This window comes from Malaya genurostris, chromosome 1, assembly GCF_030247185.1.
Source record: "Malaya genurostris strain Urasoe2022 chromosome 1, Malgen_1.1, whole genome shotgun sequence".
Classification (NCBI taxonomy): domain Eukaryota; kingdom Metazoa; phylum Arthropoda; class Insecta; order Diptera; family Culicidae; genus Malaya; species Malaya genurostris.
In genome coordinates this window covers 50,116,898-50,144,763 of record NC_080570.1, presented here as the reverse complement: position 1 = coordinate 50,144,763, position 27,866 = coordinate 50,116,898, and the positions used below count along the sequence as shown (strand labels likewise).

The 27,866-nt window shown below is 35.9% G+C and overlaps 1 protein-coding gene across 12 annotated transcripts in view; it reads left to right on the top strand.

The window, feature by feature from the left end:
• LOC131439242 (uncharacterized) overlaps positions 1 to 27,866 on the top strand; it is a 684,657-nt gene that overhangs the window by 552,794 nt on the left and 103,997 nt on the right. For all 12 annotated transcript variants that reach the window (XM_058610111.1, XM_058610057.1, XM_058610049.1 and 9 more), the window contains exons 5-6: positions 12,649 to 12,793; positions 25,438 to 25,565. In XM_058610111.1, the coding sequence (XP_058466094.1) occupies positions 12,649 to 12,793; positions 25,438 to 25,565 (273 nt within the window). The remainder of the gene's footprint in view (positions 1 to 12,648; positions 12,794 to 25,437; positions 25,566 to 27,866) is intronic.

The following is a 27,866-nucleotide window of genomic DNA, read 5'->3' as shown; positions in this document are numbered from 1 at the left end:
CATATTAATAAAATATTTCTGTAATTCATATTAATTAAATATTAAATCATGAATGATCATCTCAATTTGAGTAATTTTTTAGTCAAAGAAGCAAAATTTTACTTAGGAGTTACTCTGTTTCAGGCTTTTTCTAAATATAAGTAGGATCTTACTCATTTTTGAATAACTTTTTCTAAGCGTAAAGTGTAGAATTGAGTCATTTTTGACATACGAGGGAATCATAAATTTACACGCTTGTTAGGTGTATACAGTTAAAGAAAATCACGTAAATAGATGTAAAAATAATCCAACAGATGTAAAAATAAGCAATTTTAGTACGTTCACAACTAATTTATCTGCATTTGACATCAAAGCCGACAGAAAATTTTGATTTCAAAGTTGATTGATGATATCAAATCATCACTTCAAAAGAATACTGCATGCTTTGATTTACTGCCCATACACGCATATCAGTCCCTGCTGAATTTGATAGTAAACGGCGACATTTATGTAGTAAAACCAGTAAAACGATAAATTGCCATAAACATTGTATTCCATTTTTGCGGCTTCATTTTTTTAACAAACACCATAAAGACGAACACACATTATTTCTTTTTTCTGTAAGGTTATCTCAAGTAACATTTTCAATCGTAGTAAATATTTGTAGCTCTTTTGAGTGTTGCATAGGCATTATTTTAGGTGCTTTAACTTTCCTTCTTTTCTGTATTCTGAAATCTAATAAATGCAACTGTAGACCTTCAAGATAGTGGATATAAAATTTTCCTTTAATTCAAATTACACTTAACTTTTTGAATTAACATTGACACGAAAGTAGTTTTGTGAGACAATTTAATTAACAATGTTTAACTATTTAATCCTCGCTCTAGATATTTTATGTTGGTAAGTTGTTCTTACTAGGTTGCCAAGATCATGCAAAAAGCTTTATGAAAGCTTCAAAACGACCTAAAACCTATAATATTACTTGTGAAAAGAGGAATGGATGGTAGCCGTGATAAAACAATAGAATTCCATAATCGAAATTTTGCCTGGAACTCTGAGACCTAAAATTTTAGAAATATTTTTTTTTAATTGATTTTGGAATTTAAAAAAAATTGAGATTTCCGAATCGAACATTGAAAATTTTCAAATCAAACATTTCTAAAATTTCAAAAAAAATCCTGTTTCAGATCGAAAATTTGAATTTTTTTTGATAGATGCAATAGAATTGCATGAAACATAGAGATCTAGTGTCACCCCACAAAAGATTTTAAAAAAATCTACCACGAAACTTGAGCTTTCCGAAAGCGAAATATTTTTCCTTAAACTTCGAGATGACAACATCTCAAAAAAATATGTTTTTGGAAAAAGTCGACTCTGAAAATCCTGAATCGAAACTTTTTTTGAATTCATATGTCCTAGAATTGCATAAAATGTCGAGATCTGGTGTCATTTCGATATTTAAAGAAATTTCAGGATATTTGACATTAAAAATAAATTTACGATCCAAGAATTTTCAAATTTTCCAGATTCTGTTTTTTACAAAAATAAATTATTTGAGATGATATTTCAAACAATTTTCAGACATTTGGAACCTCGACGTTTCAGACAATTTTAAGACATTTGGAACCAGGAAAATATCCTACACCCCTTATGGACGATCAAAAATTTTAATCTTTTTCCGATTTAGCTAAAATTTCGAATTGGGATTTTTTTAGATGCTTTAGCTGAACTGAACTGAAATTTGAGATATATTGGTACCCAAATGTACATAACATGAAACACTACAAGGAATAGATCTTTGGTTTGTTCGAACTGTCAAATTCAATGTTAGTTTCTGTTTTGAACATTTGGGAATCATTTTTTTTGTTTTTTGTTCCTCATATTCTTATTAGTATCGAGGTGAAATACTTTCGGTATTTTTTTCAAAATTTTGAATTCCCTAAAAAGTATCGTTAGTTTTTTATGCTGGTGGTAAGAGGTGTTGTTTCAACATAAGTCAATTAAAAATGAAACACTTTCTGTACGAGTCCTTGTACGGACAAGGGTTGGCAATTCTATGCATAGGGCACTGGTCTTACAAATCAGTTATCGTATGTTTGAGCCCCGACCTGGAACGCTAAGAATCGGCTGCGAAATCTATTGAAACAGAAAGGTCAAATTCCTTAAAAGGAATGTAATGCCATGACTTTGCTTTGTTTTTACGGACTAGTCGATTCTACTTGGATGAATAATGTCACCCCTGATAAAAATCATCCAGCACACGGAAAGACCGAAATCAGCATTTTGGGGAAAAAATTAGTTGATTTGCTGATTTTAGTTAGTTATTTTTTGAGACAACTAAAAATATCTTACTTTTGCTAATTTAGATTTTTTAATTCTAATTCCCTTAATAATAATAATAAAATATTTGTTGAAATGGCTATTTTTTAGTTGAATTCACCAATTAAACGTGCTGTCATTTCTTAGCTAAGGCACACATCATTTCTATTCAACTAATTTTTTAGTTGAATTAGAGAAGTAAAATGTTGGTTTCAACCAATATGAATGGTTGAATTGGCTTCTGCAATTTGCAGCTATATGGCGCTCTATCACCGAGAAAATGTTAACACCGTAATGACTACTAGCCACTAGATGGCACACTACTACCGAAAAAAAATTTCAGTCGCGGTTGTGTTTTCTATATTGGCAGGTATGAATACGATGTTGTATTGGAGAAAATGATATATACGAAACATAAACTTCTTTTTGAAAGTTTTTCTTCTAAATCGCTGTTTCCTTCATTCGACTTCGCGAAATCGACTTTCTCACTGAAAACTTTGAGCACTCGAAAAACAAAAACCGAATACAAGTAGTACACTGGACGGCGTATCCCGAAAGTTTGGAAGATACAAACACATCATTTGACATATACAATTAGAGTGCAACATTCGAAACTCGCTTCACTGTTCCGCGTAAATGGATTGTTTTTCTTTGACACTTCTCATGAGTTTTTGGCTAATAAACTTGTTAATAAAACCCATTTCATTTTTGTTTTTTTTTTTTTGTGTTGTCCTTCAGTAATGATGGTCATAGATAAATAGAAACAAATTATCTGATTTTAATAACAAAATTAGTTGTCAATGAGAATTTCGTGTTGGATTGAAATATTGCTGGTTTGTGTCCAGGGTATTCGCCAACTAAACACATTCTCCAAAAATAAGAGTTTTTTCAGCAAAGTAAATTCCAAATTTTAACTAATTTCATAGTTATTTTGGAAATTTTGTTGTTAAAATCAACTAATTCAAAAACAGTAATACGAATTTGGCGCAGAGCTAATTTCGGTCGTTCGAGTGCACGCGATGATCGAGGTCGTTTAGCAACTCGAATGGAATAAATCAGCAGAACTCCGACAAAAATCTTTATCTTTCATGCAAGGCGAACGGCGCATAAAAATCCACAGAAAGCTAATGAGCGTAGGATCCTTTTCCACGAACTACACAGAATGCACAGAATTTCGATTGTGGGAAGAGGCTCAGTTTAAATAGTCACATCCATTTTATGCGAAATTCAAAGAGATTTAATATAAACGAAACTGTCATCTCTGTTAGGGGAAGCTATGAGTACGGCTAGGTAAACATGGAAAATTATACATTGTTCGTTATTTATTAAAGTTTCGACCACCAAATATCTCAAATATACACGGTACAATTCCAAAGTTCCAGGACTTCTCAAACAGCATGGCTCCTGGTGTTGCCATCTGTCTGTAACTTTTATCCGTCAATTGTGTATCCTTCAGTGTTGTTATATAAAATTTTCATGACATTTGGACGTATAGAAGCCGAGATATCGCTGACAGTACATTTGTAGTGTCAGTCGGAAAATGAGCATACTTGGAGCCAATATTACGGATACAAATTTATGACAGATGGCGACACTGGGAGCCGTGCTGTTTAAAAAGTCCTGAAACTTTTGAATTGTATCTTGTATGGTTTTATCTATTCGAATTGATGCGACCCGAACACTGTTCACCCGTTTATTTCGTATTTTGATTTCGTGTTCCTATATAGATTTCAAAGAATATATACTAGTCAAAACATCACAAAATGCGATATCAGTGCAATAAATAGTAATATTTAAATATGGATCTCCCAAAAGCTAATTTTCGGGAATGGTAATCTCAGGGAGAAAGGGGAACCGAAGGCTTTTAGAGAATCTAATTTTTGCTCTTCAAGAGGCTGGCTGGTTTGCTCTCTGAGCAGTTTTTGTAGGCCAATATGTACCTCTACAATCGAGAAGAGAGCGTCTCTTAGACATGAAAAATAATTGTTACGGTCGGCGCTGAATGGCGGGTCTGTGTTCTAAATGACGGTAGAATTGCATCTTCATGTACATCAATGATTACGGTGGCATTTCATCGGATTTTTGTAGCAGTATCATACTAATCTAAAAATTAATCTAATTCAAATGACTTTACCGAAAAAACCCCGAAGAAAATAATGCTTTCATAAACTAATTGTATAACAAATTTTTACCAATTCCGTCTCGTTCAGTCTCAACCAGTAGCAGCAAATACAGACCTTCTCTTTGATATAAAGCCTCGAACGTTCAGGTCGCGCCAGCGATGTCAGATCCACGGACATTTTCGTAGATCTACGGTTTTCAACGGATCCTTAGACAACATCCACGAAAATTGAAAATTTTTCTACTGAACATCTACGGAATCTATTTTGTCTGGTGAGAAAAAAAAGTCTTCTCTTGTACGTTTCGTGATTTGCACCCTCGGGAAAAATATCAAACTACGGAAATGACATCTATCTGGCATCGCAGAATCACGCTCTCATTTGCTTTTTGGAGCAGTTGCCCCCAACCAGCAGCAGCCTGAGATTACAGGTTCAGAATTCAAAATTTTGATTCTGGATCTGAATCCTAATTCTGAATTCTATAACTGTTTTTTTGGCATGATTTTGAGTAACTAGTGCTATCAGCCTACCTAGGTTCGGATCCCAATCCCGCACAGAATGTCTAAAAGTTTCTCTGGACCGAGAAGTCAGCGACCACGTGATTAAAACGTATATAATCAAATTTGGAATTAAATTTACAGTTTACGGTTCCAACCAACGAATCATATCTCACGATCGTTGTCCTCTGTCAAAATTTCGATTCTCGGCTGAACTATCCAATCACATTATTTTTTCATACACATTACGATTCAGAATCATTTCATCCCTGTCACTAAAATACATATTCATTCAAATGGTCCGCTTCGTTTCCATTCTGCTGTTGCTGCTGCTGCTGCTGCTGCTACTCGCATGGGTTGTTGTTTCTGCCATCCTCAGCCAGCAATCCGATCACAGGAATCCGATTGATATTAAAGATGTTTAGCACTTTATAGCATCCGAAACGAGTCGACCCAGTCGGTTGGACAAGGCTAAGAGTAAATTCCGTTCGAACTAGCCGCCGTCGTCGGCGTCGTCATCGTTGTCGTCGTCCTCGGTGGTATAGGAAAAAAGAAAGAAAGAAGCTCACTAAGGAGCACTTGAATTTCCATATTGTTCAAATTTCGAGCTATATTTTAGCAAACTTTGCTTCAGCTGCTGCTGGTGCTGCGCTTCTGCGTTTTGCCTTATAGCAGCTTCTGTTCATTTTTTTTTTCTTCTCCTGCCTTCCGAAGCTGGATGGTGGCTAGCAACAAGATAAACAGATCGGATCGCAAAAGCATGTGGCGGCGTGCTTCTTGAGAAATTTGCAAACAGATGCATGTATAAAAATATGAAAAGTCATATGAAATTTTATTAGAGAATTTCGGTAAACTTGGCCCGCAATCGAGACCATCTTCGGCGGATTAGGAGCGGCCGGGTGGCAAACATATCATTTGCTTATCCTATTGGGAGCCGGCTTTGCTTTTGTACCTATCAGCAGAGCAGCGCCCCTCCGAGACTTGGTAGGAAGAAGGAAAGCATGTATGTATGTAAAACTGCCCCGGCAGAATTTCATATGGGATGTTTGGCCGATTTTTGTTTTCTCTGCTTGGTTATTTGCGAAATGAAAATTTAATGCAAATCTGCATTCCTGCCCGAACGTCTTGCTCGCTTGGTTGACTAGAGGACAACAATGGGCGTACACAGGAGCAGCACTATAGTGCACATATGTACATGTATTTGTTTCGTTCTCATTCTCGATGCAGCCTCGTTCTTTAAAAAGGTTTTTAAATTTCTCTTAGCTCATAACATTATTTCATCCACCACTTCAGTTTTATTTCACTCCCGGTTTAAATCGTCGGTTGAAATCAGTTTTATTATGTACTATGTATAGAGTTTGTAACGGAAACCAAAACAATGGATGCGGAACACTGCACAATTTTTTCTCACTTGGATCAGGTTCACAGAAATCATAGACAAACCACACGATAAACTAGATGTACCTAGAAATAAATACTAATGTGGTACTGCGAAAGTACAAAATTAATCTGTTCCGACATCAAACGGAAGCTTCGCCGAACATCCGATTACGGACCGTTTTCAAATGTTCACTAATTTTTTTTCAACAATGAGCAATGTATCTTTAATTTCAATAAATCAGATCTTCACCAAGTATGTTTGTCTTTTGTCATGAATACGACTTACTTTACTATGGGACGCCTTTTCAAAATTAGCCATATGGAAGAATGGGCAGAACTTAATCGTGAATATCTCGACTTGTATTAATGGCAGCAACATAATTCTTTCACTATTTCATCAAAAATATGATCAGGAATTTAGGATAACATTTGGCACGGTGTGAGATAACCACAAACAACTCAAAAATTAAGTTTTCTGAAAATTTTAAAACAACACGGAAAAATCTTTACTTTTGCTTGGGTTTTTCGCGCAAGGACGACGATTTTGATGTAGTCAGTCACATATCTTCAACTGACCTGTTATAAAAGGGGAACCGTGGTCGAAAATCGATCATTTCTTCTTGTGCGTTGGATGAAAGCAGACGTCGGGGTGAGAAGACGCATTCAAACAGCGGCATCGGAGAGCGCACATGCGAGGTTAAAAACCTCAAACGCTCAGGTCGTAGTTCTCATTTGCCTTCCGGTCGTCAAGGCGAGAAGACGCATTTCGCATAATTTGGCACTGCGAGCGAATGTGTCGGTTTGTTCGCAAAGCTAGTTTCAATTCAAGCAAGAACGATTGCATTAGCTGCTGAAGAGAAAGGAAACAAGAAACGAAAAGTGGACAACATTATATAAAATCAGCCATTCTAATGGCTTTAAATGTTATCTAAAGAACTATTAAGATTACTTCTTTGCAAATCGAAGGTAGAAATCATCAGTTTAGTGAAAATCAAAAATAATTTGATTTGCTTCGTACACTTTTCGCTGTGCTAAATATCGTACACGGAAAGAAATCCGTTACTGCTGTTAAGATTAGAAAATCAAGAAACCAATCATTTTAACTTATCATGAAATCATGATCAATAACTCTACTTTCACGAAAATTAATCATGGTTCTAAAATACGTTACTTGAATAATGCATTTCTTTCAAAGCTCGTAACTCTAATTTTCTACCCGGATATCACTTTGAACCCTCTGCCTCAAGTGATGTGATAGTTTAATAGATTAATGGTAAAGCAAAAAGCAGACATTGAAAAGCAAGACCTACTGAAAATGTTTACTTGGTCCTGGAGCATGTTATTTAATAATCGTGTTGTTTTACCAACATAACATAAAAATAAAGATAATGAACCGGAAATTGACATAATAAGAGAATTAGCAAGGCTACACTTTTCATTTGACAAACATCAATGTTACATTTTATTCGAATGTATTCTTACATATTTGATGTGATCGTTGTTACTAGAATAATATTCCGAGAGCTAGCGTTTAATTCGATTGTGAATTTGGAACACCATCTAACGAAAATCAGAAAAATATTTTGTTCAACCACTTTGATTAATTTGTTTCATAGATATAACAACACAAGCTGTATTGATGCACCTAAATATTATGAATAAGACGATTTTTTTGCAAGAATTCGACATAGAATTTCTTTTTAAGAGGCTTGATGCACTCATGTTTTCTCATGCAGTTCGTTTAAGTGTTTAAATTCTGAAACACAAAATCAAAACTGAAGTAATGAACGCAAGTAAACACGTTATCTCTTGCGTCGTCGTTTTTCAAAAACAGAATATTTACATTTTAAAAGAAGTTCGTCGTGCTTTTCACTGAATTTATATTGCAAAAATGACCATCGTTGCAAAAATCACACATAACGCCTGAATTTATGTTGCAAAAATTACTATCGTAGCAAAAACACGCCTGAAGTTATACCCAACAACTTCAAGTGCGTTACGTTTAAATTTCATCGAAATCAGTTCAAATGGATCATGATCCGAGAAATTTTAATCATGGTGTATTATCATAACATGAAAATATATTAGTTTCCTCAAATTATGACTCGTTTTTCTCATTTCTAAAATAGGAATTTTACCCGTGTAGAGAATTCCACAATTTGGTCCTTCTAAAAGGCATAAATGAATCCTGTACAGCATCTTGATAGTTTCTTTCAATGAAATATGCAAATCCGAAATGAGATAATCGACGTCAAAAATCGTTGAAAATTTTAGTAGTGAAAAGGGGGAAAGTTTCGCAATTCACACAATCGATCAACTATCAATTTGAATTCGAAAGTGTAAAGAAATCGTGTCAGTTTTATTCGTATTCACGACATCCAGTTATGTCTCTGACATTACTCACCCGTACTTTTTTTGACAGCTTGAGAAAGAAATTCCAAAATTTTAGTTGCCACCCGTTAGAAAATAGAAGAGAGACTCGACTGAATAATGGAAATAGTGTAAGTTGGCTCTACTGTAAAAGTAGGCTGTGCAAAATAATTCGAAAAACGACGAATCGATTTTTCCCGCATAGCGTTTTGGCTACCTGGGCAGCCATGGCCACCAGAAGGCTACCAAAATTGATTCAGTTACGGTTGTCAAATCCAATTTGACAAAACAAAGTCGCCTGTATCCAAGTTAGCCGAGCGTTTTCATCTTCTCACCTTCGCTGAAAATGTCAAAGATTTCAATGTGGAAAAATCCTGGTGGATACGGTTGTATCGTTTGAGTTGTATTCCTGGCAGCGGTGAGGCAGCCGGTCACCAGAATGTCTGCCAGCCATATTTTTCCAGCTGGCAGCGTTTAGTCAGCCGTCTGGCAGCCATGCGTATGCGGGTTCGATCGAATGTAGTTCGATCGTTAGGTTTTTGATTTTGATCGTTAGGTTGTTGATTTTGCTAGCGTTATTTGTTTTTGCAAGATGACATCACAAATGAATTCGTTATGAATTAAGATGACGTTTTACTTGTACCGGTGGTATGTTTACATTTAAAATTAGGTTTAGCACGAACATAACATAACCTCATAAAAATGAACAAAATGAACTAATTTTTACAGCTATCAGTGGTTTGTTTATATGTTCATTCTAATTTGAATACGTGTTAATAGATATGTGAATAAACCACTGATAGCTGTCAAAAGATGAACTTGATTCATCGGTAGCTCATTCGTGTTGTCATCGTGCAAAACCTAATTAGGTTTTGTACAAACATGACATAACCTCACAAAATGAACAGAATGAACTTTTTTTGACAGTCGACGTGTATTTGTTTACAGTTTAAAAGTTCATCAGAGATTCAACGTTTGAATGTAAAAATTGCAAGTCGCCTCACAATAAACAGATTTATACATATATTGCTTATTGATGCTGGAAACACATACAGGGCAATCTTTTTAGTTCTTTTCACTGTGGAACACGTTTTTAACAGGCACTTTTTCGTCGTTTTTTATTTTTAATTTGCAGTTGCAAAACAAAACAAGCACACGGCAACTGTCCAAAATGAATTTGATTCATCGACAGCTCATTTGTGTCGTCATCGTGCAAAACCTAACAACACGCATTCAAATTAGAATGAACATGTAAACAAACCACCGTTAGTTGTCAAATTATGTTCATTCGGTGAACTTTGTGAGGTTATGTTATGTTCGTTTAGCCTTGGTATTACATTCCTGTAGTGGAATTTGACCTTCTGTTTCAACAGACTTCGCAGCCGATTCAGTATGTACCCGAACCAGCGATGTCAGATCTGCGGAAAGCTTCGTAGATATTCGTATTTCGATAAATTCCAAATATTTATGGGTCCGCAGAAATCTCTAGAAATCTGACAATTTCTACAGAAATCTAGGAATTTATCTATCAACACACATCATAAACATTTGGAGGTACAAAAAGTGGTGAAGCAAACTCTTGATCTCTACACTCAAAAAAAAATTCTCGTCAGAATCACTGGAAAAATCACGTGAGAACCATTTGAATGTCAAAGCGAAAATTTAACGTGACGAAATTGAATGTAATGCGAACATCCTCTAGAATGAATAGGATCCTCACATACACTTTAAGTGTATTGACAAGTGAAAACCTCTATCTTAGATGGAGAACAGTGAAAACTCAAATTCTGTATAAAATGTTCAAAACGACGTATGTAACAATGAGAGATTCTCTTTGTTTACTTTCTCTTTTGATTATTACGGCACTCTTAGCAATCCTTCTCTCCAATTATTTACCGATAATAATAACTAAAGCTATCATCTTTTAATCTGCTCTGGAGAAATTACCGAAAAAAGCAGGAATCTTTTGCAATAATCGAAAGAGAAAGTAAACAAAGAGAATCTCTCAATGTTTCATACGTCGTTTTGAACATTTTATACACAATGATATGTTTTATTGCTTTGATGTTGTATATATTGTTGCCTAAAACTACTGAACCAGATATTTTTTCTGACCTAGTGGATAAATTTGTTCAAATTCTTGATAAAAACAATAAAAACTTATGCAATACTTTTATTTGACAAAATGAATTTCGCATGAAAAAGGTTTTTGGAATAAACGATTTATTTTAATTTTCATCTTTGGCAGTGCTATTTTAATTAAAAAATATTAACAATTTTTTTCATTTAGGGGTTAGCCAAATTTTGTGCTAGGGCACATAACCGTTTTTATTATTTTTACGTTTCGTCTTTGACTCATCAGTGCAGTGCAGATGCATTACATCCATCAGCAACACGTGAAAAACTGACACCCGCTCTAGTTCTTGACTGCGGTAACCGAATTTCATATGTGTGATACTCGCGACGTTCATATATCACTACCATTCATATATGAATCACATACCAGTAAGTTCTTGCTTCGTAGCTTTCTAGGTTGTACCCAAAGTATGATCTTGTATGTATTATGCCTAGGTTGAAACTCATTTTCTCCTTTTCGTTACTTAAACCTAAGCCCTGAGCTTGAGTTGCATAAACTACTAGAACAAAGCATTATGCGTTTCCTTCTAACAGAACTTGATGGGGACGCACTTTTATTTATTTTTTAGAAAAAATCAAATATTGTGGTCGTCCACATATTTTAAAAGTATCAAAACATAGCATGTCCAAAAATTTTTTATTTATCATTAAAAAATCTGGGGTGGTGCAAAAATTGGAAGAGGAAAAAATTATGTTTCAAAATTTTGAAGTATTTTTAATGGAAGAAATACATTTTCAAAAATTTTGAAAATTGTAAACCTTCCCTATAATGCCTTAAATATACCTGATTTTGTTCAAATTATTTGGATAATTTCTTCAAAAATCAAATAAAATAAAAATCAATTGAACCACCCTAGGTTGAAACTTTTAGAAAATTCTTTCCAGTCTATGACCTTTCGAATGTGGTATAACAATATGAATTCCCTTTGGGGGCAGATTTCACATGCTTATCCTGCTATAGCCTTTGATTCTTGATGAACTTGTGAATAAAACATACAAATCAGGGTGAGATGCAACACCTCAGGATAAGGCGCTAACTCTAACGTATAGAAAACGTTAGAGGAAACAGGCAGTTATTTAATTAATGTTCGATATTTTTATACAATAATGTGTGTTTCAACTCATAAATAAACTTAACGTAAAGTAAACAGAGTGAAAGGATAAACAGTTTCGGAAAATCGTAAACTCGTACTTTAAGTAAATTTAAGAACATTTTTGATTTCAGATAATTCTACGCCGAGTGTTATCGAGTTGGTTTTAGGGAATGCTCTGTTACCGCCTTATTTTTAATATTATTATACGGAAATTGAACTAAGTATTTTTTAAGTAATGCTCTATAATGTAAATATAGTTTGAATAAATTTGCTTAAGCTGTTTTTCCGTGAACATTTGCAAAAGAAAAGTGTTTTTTATTTAAATTATCTCTTACTCCCCCCTTAACAATAGAATTGATTGAATCAAAAACATTTATAGTTTGAAATAAACATAAATCTTGTTTGAAAATCTTCTATGTGTAGGGTTGAAGCGGTGTTACTGAAGAACTATTCGGAACATCGGAATTACAACTCAAATCCTGAATAAATTTTTTGCGAAAATATTGATTATTTAAATTTAAAACTCAACTTGTTAATCGTTTCAGAACTATAACTAGGGGAACGTGCCACTTGAGCAAATTAGTTCTGATTCTGGCTCCCCGTTACTAGCAATGTAGTGTAGGAACCAAAAAGCTACTAATTACGTTTGCATACATTCATCAAACACTGTAATATACCATTAATGCAATAAAAAGAGCTCATGCTAAATTGTTGATTACTAATAAACACATTTTCCCCCCTTTTCGCTTCCAGAAAAAGACCCCTACCCGGTGGACGCCCTTCCGACGTGCAATCACGCGTTGTCCGTCTGTCAGCAGGAACGCAAGTGCATCAAACTGTTCGAGGACTTTAAAACGCACTGCAAGGTGCGGGAAAACAAGTGCCGCATGGAGGACAGGTACGGTTGTTGGCCAGAGTGATCCATAAAGTTTAGTTTCCAGCAAAGTTAGAACAAACAGTGAATTAGGTTTCGGTTGCGGTGGTTCTGCGGATTACGGTGGCTGTATAATGACCGACAGTATGATATTCAAATTAAATCCCGATAAAATGAGCAGCCTAAAGTAACGGCGGAAAGTATCTCAACGCTTACACCACTAACCATCATTATGAATATTAACACTTTGCCTGAAGCCTCCTCGTCCAATCTACCAACGAGTCCAACCCAATTCACAGACAGGCTGGCAGTAAATTCCTATCAAGTTGTCCCATCCGGATCCGGAAAATCGATTAAATTTTAATCACAAAACAACCAAACTCTCACGCCGTTGAATGATCAGGCCACATCTAAGGCGGAACTGCGGGGAAGACAAGTGGAAGCACGCCGTTATCGGTTCTGTCCATACCCAAACAACATACGCACGTAGCAGATTCTGCTCATTTCAATTTGCGTTCCACTTTGTTACCGGATCCGGCTGCTGCTTCTGCTGCTCCTACCGGGATCCCATTAGGAGTCCACACGCGGGTGGTTTGCGTGAGAGAGAGAGAGAGAACCGGTTTCCACTGAATTACTTTCCTTCGGTGGGATCCGGTTAATGCTTCTAGAAAACCACGCACCACTCAACCACTTTGATTATCGCTTACCACCTTGAGCTTGAAATTTGATACGCCAATCACACTGTAAACAGCTCCTGACAGCACCGCACCGGTCGGTGGCAGCGACGAAGCGCATTTCGGTGGAAATAATCCGTAATTAATATCGATTCCAGTTCTAATCCTTCTCATCTATTGAATGGGAATCAATCACTCGAGATGTCAGGGCGTTAAGGGCAATCAGAGCAGGGGTTAGTGTTCTAAGGAAATCAAACCAAACCACCCCCCTCCGCACCGGAAAGGGTTACTGCAATGTTTAGTTTGCTAGATTGGTTATGTCATTCGGGCGGAAAATGTTATCGAAAAGCAATTGTTGTGATAAAAGCTCTATTATCAACAGCAGCAAATGGAATGAGTTTCGATACCACTGAGTGATTAGCCAGTGTACTTTGTTTTAACCCTTGACGAACGATGGATACTTATGAGCTGTTGCTATTGTAAATTATTGACATTCCAAATTTATATCGTTATAGATGAGAAAAAAACAAAAAACTAACACATTGGTTTTTTGCTATCAAACCCTAGTACATAGTACTAAAAATTTTCAAAATAGAATCTATAATTTATTAGCATTGTGCTCGGCATAGAATAGAGCAAAGAGCTTTCCATTACAACAAATCAAAATAATGGCTTCCGGCTGAATAGTTTTCGTTGATACAGAAACAGCAACTTACGCCCACTAAAATGGCTAACTGAGGATACGTTGGTTTCAGTCTCTCGTCTATTGGCCAACTCTCATGTAAAATGCTTCTATTCAGCTTACTCGGATTGACAACACAAAAGACCCCAGAAGTCAGAGGCATAGTAAAGCCTGTCCACGATAAATTTCTGACACCAAAATATTACCATAAAAGAAATGTACACATAATTCAACAAAACCGGTCGTTTATTTCAGAATAACATAGTTAGGTTCCGTGCAATATACTCAGATACGCCCGCGGTGACAATTCTCCATCTTTTTTTTTTTTTTAATCATCGGTGTCATTTGCTTTCTACTTAGTTTCGAAGAGTTTCCACTTAACTAAAGCCCAATACTTCTCTATTTCTGTGAAGTTCTGGGCAGCTTGGTGGATTGACTGTCTTCGGTACGTATTTAACGTCTTGTACCTCTTATGCCATTCCAGGACAGAATTCGCATAATGACAAGATGCCAAATTAGCTCAAATTAGAGCTGGATAGTAATGGCTTCTGCACGGGCGAAATTCCGATTCTTGAAATGAGCAAAACGAGTCATGATTTGGGGAAAATAATATATTTTCATGTTATGATAATACACCATGCTTAAAATTTCTCGGATCATGATCCATTCGAACTGATTTCTATGAAATTTAAACGTAACGTACTTGAAGTTGTTGGGAATAACTTCAGGCGTCTTTCTGCTACGATGGTATTTTTTGCAACATAAATTCAGGCATTATGTGTGATTTTTGAAACGATGGTCATTTTTGAAATATAAATTCAGTGAAAAGCACGACGAACTTCTTTTAAAACGAAAATATTCTGTTTTTGGAAAACGACGACGCAAAAGATAACGTGTTTACTTGCGTTCATTACTTCAGTTTTGATTTTGTGTTTCAGAATTTAAACACATAAACGAACTGCATGAAAAAACTCGAGTGATTCAAATCTCCTATAAAGAAACTCTATTTCGAATTCTCGCAAAAAAATCGTCAAGTGATATCCGGGTAGAAAATTAGAGTTACAAGCTTTGAAAGAAATGCATTCTTCAAGTGACGCATTTTCGAAACCATGATTAATTTTCATGGGAGAAGAGTTATTGCTCATGATTTCATGATAAGTTAAAATGATTGGTTTCATGATTTTCTAATTATAACAGCAGTAACGGATTTCTTTCCGTGTGATAAATCGTAGCAACCATTTTCGACAGTCACTTAGAGACAATCTTTCTCGTGCACACCATTATTGATAGTGCCAGTAGAAACGAAACCTTTAGATTTTCAACCACAACTACACATGGCCAGCCAAATCAAATCTCTCTTCGGAAATTTGCAGACAAATAATATCTGGCAATGCTCGGTAACGGCGTTCCTTCGCATTGCGGTATAAAAGCTAGACACGGAACCTGTTTAAATTATTCGAACGCGTATCGATTAGTTTGAAAATAATACACTGAAGTCTTTTTTACGCGGTTTTTTAATGCGATTTTTTACGTGGATCTCCGAAGTTACGCGATTTTCGTATTTTATCTTAGAAATGCAGAAATTTTTTCAAATCAACTATCTGAAACTTCTCGATTTGAAAACAAATTAGATTACACCAAAATTCGTCGGTTCTTGATTTCTTAAGACATTTGGCAGCAAACAAAATTTTCGATCTCGAAAATCTCGAAATTCCCAAAGTCGATTTTATGAAAAAAAAATTTCTTCGAGATTACACTAGTTCCAAAGTCGTTTTTTTTAACAATTCTGGACGTTTTATGCATTTCTAAGACATTTGGCACACAACAAATTTTTTCTTCAAATTTGCGTTTTTTTTTTCTACGCGGATTTCGAAGTTACGCGGTCTCAAATTCTCAGTCGTTTTTTTTTTTGTGAGGTATGGTGTTCAAAGTTTCATGCATTTCTAAGACATTTGGCATTTCTAACACATTTTTTTTTCGATTTCGGAAATCATCAAATAAGTTCAATAGTCAATTTTATTTTCAAAAAAGATGTTTTTGGGATTGCTGTATCAGATTTGGACATTTCATGCATTTCTAAGATATTTGGCATAAAAACAAATTTTTTTTAGTATTGCGGTTTTTTATACGGATTTCCGAAGTTACGCTGTTTATTTTTGCGCGGTTTTTTTCGCGGTGCGGTGGCTTCAGTGACTCGATTATTGATTATTCGAATAATTCGAACAATCCGACATCCCTACTTCCAAACATTCGAAGTTAAGTTTTCTTCAATGAATGGAGCACGAAATTGGATTAGCGTGCAAAAAATGAAAAACAATGACTGCGACGACTTTGAAAACCAGTAAATTTTTACGAATGTCTGCGAAAATTTTGATACTCAAAAACATGCCTGCAACTGATTTCACAAATCTGCAGAATATAAACAGGGATGCCAGGTCATTTTTTTTCAAAAATCTGTGACCAAGCGAAAAACCTATCTGTGAAAATCTGTGCCCGTTCTCCCGTACCATAATAGCAGATCGAAATCAATTTGGTGAGCAAAGAAAAACAAGGTCTCACTATCAACACGCTCCGTACCTTGTTCCTCAACCGCTCTGTACTGTGCTCGATTTCAAAAATCTGTGAAAATCTGTGATTTATTCCACAATTTGTGAAAATCTGTGATTGTTTTCAGAAATCTGTGAAAATCTGTGTCATTTTTAAAATCTGCGCAGAAAATTGAAAATCCGTGAAACACAGACTAATCTGTGAACCTGGCATCCCTGAATATAAACATGTTGTTTCAGTTGTCATGTAAATGAAACGTTTCAGCGCGGCAGAGCTGCCAACAATTTTTTTTTTCGAAAACCTGTTTATGGCGGAAAAATCAATCTATTTAGTGAGTTTGGTGGGAAGTGGTTTGGCGACCAACAAAAATCCACCTGGTTTAACCCTATGAAAACAAGTCCAAAAACTGAAATTCGGCATTTATTTTATTTTTATGAAAATTGTATTATCGGTATTCCTGTATCGAATAAAAAAATCGGTATAAACACCGATAAATCGGTAAAGTTGACAGCGCTGACCCGTGCAATGATTCAAAATCTACTCTAAAGGAAAAGTGTCCGAAATTTAACATAAGCAGGTTAGGGATGTCAGATTTTTCGAATTACTCGATTATTCAATAATCAAACTATTTGATTAAATTTTAATCGATCATCTGGGTTATTCATCGATTATTCGATTAATCATTCGATTATTGTTATTGAATTTTCAGAATTATTCGATTAGTTTAATAGACGAATATGAGTATGTGAACTGTTAATCGATTACTCGATATTACGACATTCCTAAAACAGGCTTTAACAATAGTGCAATTGAAACCTAATGGGAATTTTATTCTGGCATATTTTTAAGACGGCCACGGTAATTTCATTCACCTATAATCGCTCTCGATCTGTTTAGCGATAGCAGTGTTGAAAAGTAAAATTTGATATGTTATTTTAATCAGTGTCGGTGATTGCCGATAATTTGACGGAAGCTGTTCGATATTTTTCTATATTGTATACAACATTTTCAATCCGGTAGAAGATTCTACCAGAACTCGTGTCTCTCAATGCATGAACCGTGAGAGAATTTTTCTACATTTCTTAACTCCACTTCATATTTTGAGTACTTTTACGGACCTTCAAGAAAAATTACAGTCTGATAATGATCGATGCTGTGTGGAATTTACCAAGAGAGAATTGCAAGTTGACAATTATCGCAGAAAATCGAATCGTTGATTCGACTTGACGATTCTTATACTAAATTACAATATTTCAAAACCCTGGTGTAGAGCATTCACAGACATTTGCATAGACACAACTTATACAAAGGTTATATGCACATGGTTAGAATAAGCGGCAATGCTAAAATGATTCTATCGCAATTATCCACTGCCCATACAGAATCGGATCGCGAAACGAGAATAAGCGACCGTTTGTTGCTTCAGAGAGAATCCCCACAGCAGCGTGCTAATTCGTGATGCTCAGACGGGTCATCGAGAGTAATTCGCTCTCGCACTGGTATCCATTCTATGTTAAATGAACCATGCCGGTTTTTTTGTTGCTGCGATGATATCCGTCTCTCTTTGATGGCACTGATTGAATCTTGTGAAGAATTGCTAGAGAGCGTTCTTTGATACGATAAAAGCCATCCTTGATTTTACCACCTGTTGGTGGTCGAATTTGTAGTAGTTTTGGATTCCAAAGAGGTTCTGGGATGTAATTACTTCGATTTGTCGAATTTTAGTCACTTTTTATAGCCAAGCGTCACAGATTTTCAATACATCGATGAAAGAATGAGAATTGAAATTCTGCTGATACTCCCTGAAGATGATAGTTTGGTTTCGTCTTGTCATAGAGAAAATAGTAACGTTGGCAATTATACTCTCTTTTTGTTTCAATGAGAAACTAGAATGCTTCGTCTTTCTTCGTTTGTTCTGGTGTCGGTCATTTACGAATGAGACAGTAATAAGAAAATATTGAAAATGAGGCTGTTGGATTGGATTATTTCACAGAGAATCCGTGACAATTTTAAGCTCTGATTAGGATAAATTCGAAACATGTTTTTTGACTCATATTTTGACAAAGTTTTGTAACTTATTATGAAAGCTCATCGTTTTCTATTACTTTTTGCCATCTCTCTGATGAAGCTCAGATATCGCTTCAATTCAAACTGACAAGTTATGTGCCACGGAACGGAACAAATCGTCTACAAATATTAACCTTCGGACTTTTTCGGTTATCCGGAACGTTCCTGTTAGCCGCATACTCCCACTAAAATACGATAACTTTCTGCGGTACTTTGCTTCATGTATTGCAAATGCTGTGAATTCTAATACTCTAGCCGTTAAAATTTTGACAGCAACTTTTTTCTCGCACAGTACTATTAACACAAAAGCGACATGCAGTTCACATCAGGGATGTCAGGTTGAATTTTGAAGCAGATTTCATCAATGGCCGTGGAAAAAATTGTTTTAGCTAGCAAAAATGAAAGTGAAGTACACGAAATGCAAATAAATTGCCAGAGAATAAGTGACACTGCGGATCAATAAATATCTTCAGCGTTCATTAGAATCTGTAAATTTAGGGATAAATCTGTAAATGCGGCATCACTGGTTGTCATATATTGAGCTTATTTGTATAAGTGTACTGGAGGGAAACGGACTGCACAAATACCCACATTACCGAAATGACGGAATGAGCAATGAATTCGACTGCTCGTTTCTGGGTGCTCAAATAAACCGATTAATAGTGACATTATAATTTTCATTGAATTTTCGCTCATTTTATAAATGTGTTAGGCTGTGAACCATTTCGCGGTTAATTTTGACTTTTGGTTGAAATCTGACACTCAGGTGGTTATTTTGTGTCGAGTAGTGAAACTTAACTAAAACTGCCGCCCATTTCAAAATTTGACGGACGGAAAGTTATTTGGGTTTATTTTCCACTGGAAATAATTTCAACTAAAGAATTAATATTAGAATCTTCATTGCAAGATTTTTTTCAGTGTCGGACTTTTCGGAAATTTTCAGAAAATTTCAACAGTTTATGCTGGAATTCTAAGAAGAGCTGGTTATTTACTAGTCCTGCATATCCGAAAAACTTGAAGATTTAAATTTATTTGTTTTATTTTTATTTTTTGTTGAGAAATAAACTGAAAATCAGCACGAAAACGTGCAAAATCGGGAAAGAATAAGAAGAAAACGAGTTGACAATTCAATCCGCATCTTCTCACTCGATTCCGATAGATTTCCGAATCAACCGGTTGGAAGCGAAATTCATTCGGAATCGTATTCGGAATTCATTCGGATCGTATTCGGAATTCATTCGGATCTGATAATGTGGGTAGTTTTTTCGCAGGAGTCTAACCCAGATATGCGAGGTCTACAGATTTGTCTGTAAATCTGCAGGTGCCGTATATAGTGCTGCAGACATTGTTTGTTGCAGACTTTTGAAATAGAGTTTTTCGCAGACTTTCGTCAAAATTTACAGACTTTTGAAATTGCCACGTTTTCTTTTTTTGCTCGCCAAGTCAGTTTAGCCTATCATACTTTCTAGAGAAATTGAAGCCTGCAGATATTTTTTCGGGTTTACTGACTTTTACAACCCTGTCTGAAAATATTTGAAATTTTTATCTGGCATCTTTGGTCTAACCAAGTATAAAATACGCTATCATGAAGGGGGGGGGGGGGTCTTTGTAGCGATTCTTTTGCACAAACATCGACTGAAAATGAGACATCACCACTCGTTTTTATATACTGAGCTTTTTTGTGTTCTGAGGGAAGTATGTTTACTTTTATATGTGCACCTATGGATAGTTGACTAACGCTAACTTTCGTACAACGCTACGATCAAATTCCAACACCAGGTACAATTTTAAACGTAAATTATAATTTATTTGAAACTAACTGAAATTGCATTGATTTTCCATTGAAATATCATAATTTCAAGTGATTTCAGATCAGAGATAAAAAATGTCACCTATTTTCAATTGAATGTCTCATTCGTAAAAGATCGCATTCAAAATAAACGAAGAGAGAGGATGTATTTTAGACTCTCACTTAAACAAAAGAGAATATCAATGCCAGCGTCACTCGTTTAGAGGCGAAACCAAAATGTCATGGAACGTAATGCAGCGTTGCCATTATTCCAGATTTTTCTGACAAATACCAGATTTTTTCTCGCTTCGCCAGACACTGAACAGATCTTTTTCCAGATTTTAGAGATTTCACCAGATAAGGTAACAGAGGTATGTTGGTCCACTTGAGGATTCATTTTATTTTGGCCCACTTTGTAAAAATATCCACCAAATGTTGTAATATCCTTGAAAACCCCCTCCGAAATTGATAATTAGACGCGATTAACTTCAAATTGATGCAACATGGGTTGCTTAACATCGGTTAAATCCATAAAGTTTGTTAGGTGGGCCAAAATATATGAAGTGATCAAAGTACCTCTGTTTTTTTTGCTCACTGAAAATGAATCCCGATCAAAATTACCTTGTACATAGTTAGACACAGACAAATCAGATAAATTTTTGAGTCAAAGACCGACCTTTGAAAAAATAACATGGCAACTCTGTTTGTATGGCAATTTAATCGAATTTAAATGGCAATTTAAGCGGTTACACCACTGTAGAAAAAAAGAGAAGGACTTTCTTGGGGAATTATTTTGGAATCCAAAAAATTGAGTAACCTGAATTTTGTATAAAGCACTTTTTAATATGTATATTTAAGATAAAAAAACGACCAGTTTTAAAAAGTAAAAATAAAATGGTGGCTTGGTGGCATTTCCGCGAAAGTGCTGCATTTTGACGGCCGGAAACATAAGTCAAGAAAATATTGACCAATCGATTCAAAAATTGTACAGAATATTCTCGATAGTCATTTCCACATAGATACGTAGTGGTTTTTGAAAATTGCGAATATTTTTTTATGAACAATTTTGTGATGAAAAAATGCGATTTTAGAGCTGCCATTTTACAGAAAATCAATTAATTAAAAAAAACCCTACGTACCTCTGTGGAGATAACTAGCGAGAATATTCTGTAAAATTTTTGAATCGATTGGTCAAGATTTACTTGACTTATGTTTCCGGCCGTCAAAATGCAGCAGTTTCGTGGAAATGCAGTCATTTTGTTTTTCAATTTTTAAAACTGGTCATTTTTGTACTTAAATATTAATACGGATAATTCATTTTTTGGATCCCCAAAAAAGCCTTACTTTTTTCCACAGTGGTGTAACCCCTTAATCGAATTTAAACCTCTTTAGAAATCAAAACTACTATAGGTAGAAGCACAAATAGGTATAAACAGTTGTGTATTGTTTTCTGTCATTATCGATTCTCGAAGCTCCGGTTGAATATCAATACTGCACAGTACACAATTTTCACTGAAAACCGAAAATGACTGAAAGAGTAGACGAAGGAAAGAACATAATTTTGAAATTACTGTTTTCGTCGTTGACTGGATATGGATCTTGTTCTCATAATCTGGAAGTGGAGCAGAGAGTGACATTTTTTGTGTCTATTTTGAGTCAAGGAAAATGACTTTCATCAGCTCTGTTCCAAATAGATTGAGAAATGATTAAATATGATAAAATTATGAATTTAATTTCATGTTTCGATCGCAACTACGCTAAAATTAACCAGGGCGTCGATAGAAAATTCAATACATCAAGAGCATGAAAATATAATAGAAGTAAGAGATTTTTAACTTAAGAAAATAGCTCACTTGCCAAATGACTTTTTATTTTTAATAATGTAAAATTTCAATAATTAAAAAAATCATTTCTTTCAAATTTTCGGGCCACTTGAAAAAGTCCGGATATGGAAAGATTTCCCTTTCCCCCCTCTAAATCGGCGGCCCTGTTCTGAAGAGGTGTTTTTTTTAATGTTTCCTTCTTGAAATTCCATCGTATGATAGAAAAACACAAGTTTTTAACGTTGGGAAAAGAAGAACAGTACTCCATTTTATCTCATGCAGTCGTAGCTCTAAAGGGATCTAGTTTGGATCGTAGAAGCCTTTACGTATGACCGTTGAACATACTCAGCTAAGACACTGTATAATGGAGCCAAACGGAGCCAGATAGTTCCAGGGTAGTCTTTCTTCAATGTCTCAATAAAAACCGTCATAATGAAGATTGGTTCTAATGAGTAGGGAGAAGAGCTCGCCCTTTTTCCGCGTATTTTTCATAGTAGGAAGTAGGCATTTCCACACACGGATAAAAATCTAGTGCCGGAACCATGATTAAAAATCACGAAATCAGGAATGATTTCATGATCAAAACAATTGAACAATCATGAACAATAAAACTTCTTTCATGAAAATTTTAATGATAGCAATCATTTTGCTCATGAAATTTCATGAGATGACATGGTTCGTGATTTCATGATTAAATTATGCTACTAGCCACACTCGCTTGTGGTCTCAAATGGTTACGTGGCATGAGTAATTACTCGCTCCTAGTTACCTAACTCTCACATGCAGTTTTCCTTTCAAAATATTCAATGTGAGCTATCCTCTCGTGAGGAATGGTTGTCTGGTTGATTGGAACTTGATGAACACATAGTTTGTTATACGGACGGTTCTCTGTTGAATGGTCGTGCTGGTGCTGGTGTCTACTGTCGTGAAATGAAGCTAGAGGCAGTATCATTCACCTGGTACATACTGTACTGTGTTCCAAGCAGGAATCTACGCGATTCTGTGTGGAATACAATCGGCACTTCAGCAGAGGATCTGTGGTAAACGAATTTATTTTTGTTCCGACAGTCAGGCAGCCTCAAAAGCACTCAGTTCGAATGATTCACGGTCGAATCTAGTGATCGCATGTCGAACTCAAATTGAAGACCTCAGCATTTCAAATGTTGTTTACTTCTTATGGGTACCCGGCCATTCTGGTATTACTGGAAATGAATGGGCTGATGAGTTGGCTAGAGCTGGTGCAACGAATGATTTCGTTGGTCCTGAACCAGCTTTACCACTTTCAACTAGTTGGATAAAGCACAAGATTCGTTCTTGGGCTACATCCAAACATGTCAGCTACTGGCGCAGCTTGCAAACTTGCGCTCAGACAAAAGCATTTTTACCAGATTTAAATCTGAAAATGTCAAAGTGTCTACTGCATTTTTCCAAGCATCATTGCAGTATTCTGGTCAGAGCTCTGACTGGACATTGCATACTCAATTATCACATGGCTACTATTCAACGTGCTGAGTATTATTCGTGTGATTTGTGTGAATGTGATTACGGTACTTCATATCATCTGATATGTAACTGCCCCGCATTGACGCAACTACGTATTCGGGTTAAAACCGGGTATAAATAAAACTTATAAAACTAACTAAAACGTATTCGGGTTTTTGGTTCTCCATACATGGTTGAGTCTGTGTATGCGGAGCTAAAATTAAAGGATATTCTCTTTTTTCTCACCCAATGTGGTAAGGAGCTATAGTCAGAAGGGTTCATCGTTCTTCCTGGAGTGTATGAATCCTTTCTGTATTCACCTTAAATAGGGTTTAGTAGACTGTTTTGGGTATCGAATTTACTTCTGCTCGTACATACTGTGAATCGTTCCGCATTCTTCCGGGAGTGCAGAATGGTGTCGCTTTTGTAAAATCTCTAAATCTTCTCGGGGGTTGGAGGTTTTATTAACTCTGCATCGTTCATCAGAAAGAACGCACATAATAACAAACCTAAATAGGTTTAAATTGTGTAGCAGGTTGTTCAGCATCCCTTAGGGGTGCAGAATTTACTTATGCTTTTTTGTGTTTTTATGTCGTCAATTTTCCCCATCCTCCTAGTCCAAACCTTACCATTTCCCTTCAATCCTTCCCTGTTATATATCGGGAAAATGATGCTAAAAACAAATTGATGGCAAGGCACAAATCTCTAAATATCAAGGGGAACGTGTCATTTGAGCCAATTTGTTCTGATTCCTGATTCATGAAAATTTTCATGATATCAATCATTTTGCCCATGAAATTTCATGAGAAGACATGGTTCATGATTTCATGATTAAAAAATCATGGTACCGGCAATAGATTTTTGCCCGTGCACTTCCTATGAAATTCGTTTCATTGATTCATAGTAAAAGTAGGATTTGTCTTCCATAAAGATTACAATTTAATTAATAAAGCTGTTCGTAGAAACCTTTACATGTTTAGAAGATTAAATCGACCGAAAACTAGTTGTACATTTGTCCCAAACAATGAGGAATCTTGAATTGAAAAGTTTTTAAAATTGGATTTTTAGCACCTTTCGCCAGTAGTAAATTTTTTTCTACAGGAAAGAAAAACTTATACAAGCCCATTAAAAATACTGTCTCATATAAATTGTGTAGGTAAGTTATTCTGGTTCTCATGTGAGCCAGTAAGAGTATTACTAGCTTGCCCCTCCGTTCAACGGATAATCCGCACTGTATTGACCGCGGAAGGACTCAAGCCGCGTTTGAGAATACATGTGATAAAGTACAAACCGAACACCACCATCGAAACCGCCACCATAAACCGTACGAACCTACCGCAGCCGATAGAAGCGAAAGAAAACAAACAGTGTAAATCAAACCGAGTTCCGCCCGAACACCCGGCAACATCAACAACAACAACAACAAAAAAATCCGATCCTGCAAGCCCAAACAATCCGCTGGAACGAAAACGTTTTCCCAGCCCGGATATAGTGTAGTCAGGAACGTAGAAACCCACTCACCACGCCTATTCTTGTTCTCTTCCTGCCGCCATACTTTTCACCGAACGTACCGAATGTGGAAAAATCACCCGGAACACCAACAGGGAATTGTGCTACGAAGCATGGACTAATCTCCGATTATCGCCGATGTTTGGCTGTATCTGCCCGAACAACCACATGAAGCGCAGATGTGATAAAATATTTAGCGTTGTTAACCATAATCCCTGCGTTGGTAAGTGTTCTCTTCCTACTAAGCAGTAATGCCATCACTGTATTACCACCTTCCAGCCAAGTACGGTTCCTTTTCCTCCCTTTCACCCATCACTGACTAAAACATATGAGCTTCCAGGAATCGGAACATTCCTGAAGCTTTCGCAGTTCCGTTTGCTTGATACTCAACGGTCAGCGGAAAACCCCCGACGAACGCCGATACGCTTCTCAGCAGGGATTCTTCGTAATACCCTTCCTGAGCTCATTTGCTCAACGTTCAAGCGCTTCATGTTCAGTTTTTATTTGTTCCATAAATATTACTTTTGCGCTGATTTGCGACTACTTTCAATTGAGTTCTCAGTTGGACATTCAACTCGATTCGTGCCGGCAGATTCAAATGACGTTTCCTCTCTCTGTCTCTTTTTTTTTTTTCTATTTGCCAAACTACAAACACGTCGGGACGGAAAAGTTTCCGCCAAAGGAAACCATATTTCATTTCATTGCCATCCTGTCAGCTTCATTAATCCATCGCGAAACATATTTCTTGCAGTTTTGTTCGTTCCTCGGTTCGTTTCACGAGAAAAAAAAATCGCAATTTTCTTCTGTTGTTCGATTGTTTAGCTTAGAAAGACGGAAAAAATTCGCTTGCCTCGCAGAACAAAAAACAACTTGGCTGCCCACACTTTAAATGCACACCGACGGAAGAAAAAGCAAAGAGAAGCACGTGAAAATTCCGCTTCGGGCCGTCCACGTGTCAGCAAAAAAGCAAACTTTACGAATAAAGATTTTTAAGTTTATTAAGTAAATGAAACAGCTTACCGACAGAAGGAAAAAACCGCCTCACTGTGGCATTTTTGACGGTCGAAGAATAGAACGATTTGCGCGGATATTTGATTATAACAATCCACGATTGCTTGGCGTTTCATTAAATTACAAATTGCTACAATTACATAAACATAATTCGTCAATGTTAAAACTTGATAAAAAACCACAAGCTTCCCACCCATGTCATGGACATTCTCATTACAGACTACCAGGCCGGCGTTTGACAAAACCACAAATCTGGCAACCCGGTATCAAGAGACATTGCTTCAAAATGTGCAAGTTTGTGAGTGAATGTGTTTATGATCTTTTCTTCCGGCCGAAACAACCATTCTACGTTCGAAACTTTTCTCGTTTCACGGAATAATTTTGTACTTCTCACTCGAAATAAAATCAATGAATTACGAAGAGCACCGGTCTTACAAGCCAATTGTCGCATGCTAAAACGTCGACCTGGAAGGACGGCAGTTATTATTTTGAAACCAAAATTTGAACTTTTCTAAATGGTTTTGATCAAGTAGTAAAAACAGGGATATTCAAATCAGGAGTGCTCTGTTATTCTCGTCACTTCATTGATTTATTGAAAAATCATTCTAATCAAATTTTTAAAATAAAAAATTTTCCATAAAATTTTTGAGTTAGGACATTTTAAAAAGAAAATGAATGAACTCTTCACTAACTCAATCTGCAAATCGCAAAAATTTATTCCAAAATAATAACTCGTGAATCTCAAAACTTCGATTTCAGATATTTGAAACAATTCTATGTCCATTCTTTCAATTCAACAATGATATTGCAGGTTCGGCTAAGAATCTTGCTTTCTTAACGAACTCTTTTAAACTAGAGTAAGTTCATTCACTAAATCAAACTGTTACAATAGGGCAGTTTGGATTTAGATAAATACCTTTGCTGAAGTAGTCAACTTTCAGTGACTAAAGGCATGTTCAGAAGTGTTCTAGTTCTAATGCATAATTGATGTCAATTTTTAAATTTAGGCTGTGAACCATTTCGCTGTTAAGTTGACCGTTTGGTTGGAAGTTGACAGTTAAGCGGTTATTTTGTGTCGAGTAGTTAAATTTAACTAAAACTGTGGCTCATTTCAAAGTTTGACGGATGGAAAGCATAGCAAATAATTTTAGCTAAAGAATTGATATTGGAATTTTCTTCGCAAGATTTTTTTCAGTGTCGGAAAATAACCAACGATCTGTCAAAAATAACCATGCTTTCGACTTGAAAGTCGAAAGTTTCGAGTAGGGTTATTTTTGACAACATCAAAATAACCGCTCGAGTCTCAGATTTCAACCAAATGTTAAAATTAATCGCAAAATGGTTCAAAGCCTTAATGTTGGAAATCATATTAAAAGAAAAATTGGCACCCCAGCAGCGTTTCACCAGAACAAACAAAACGGCAGCATATTTTAGTTTTAAATTAAACTTAGAAACTGTTGGAGTTTGTTCCAGTTTCAGTTTTATTATCAATCTTCTTTTTAAAAAATCCAGC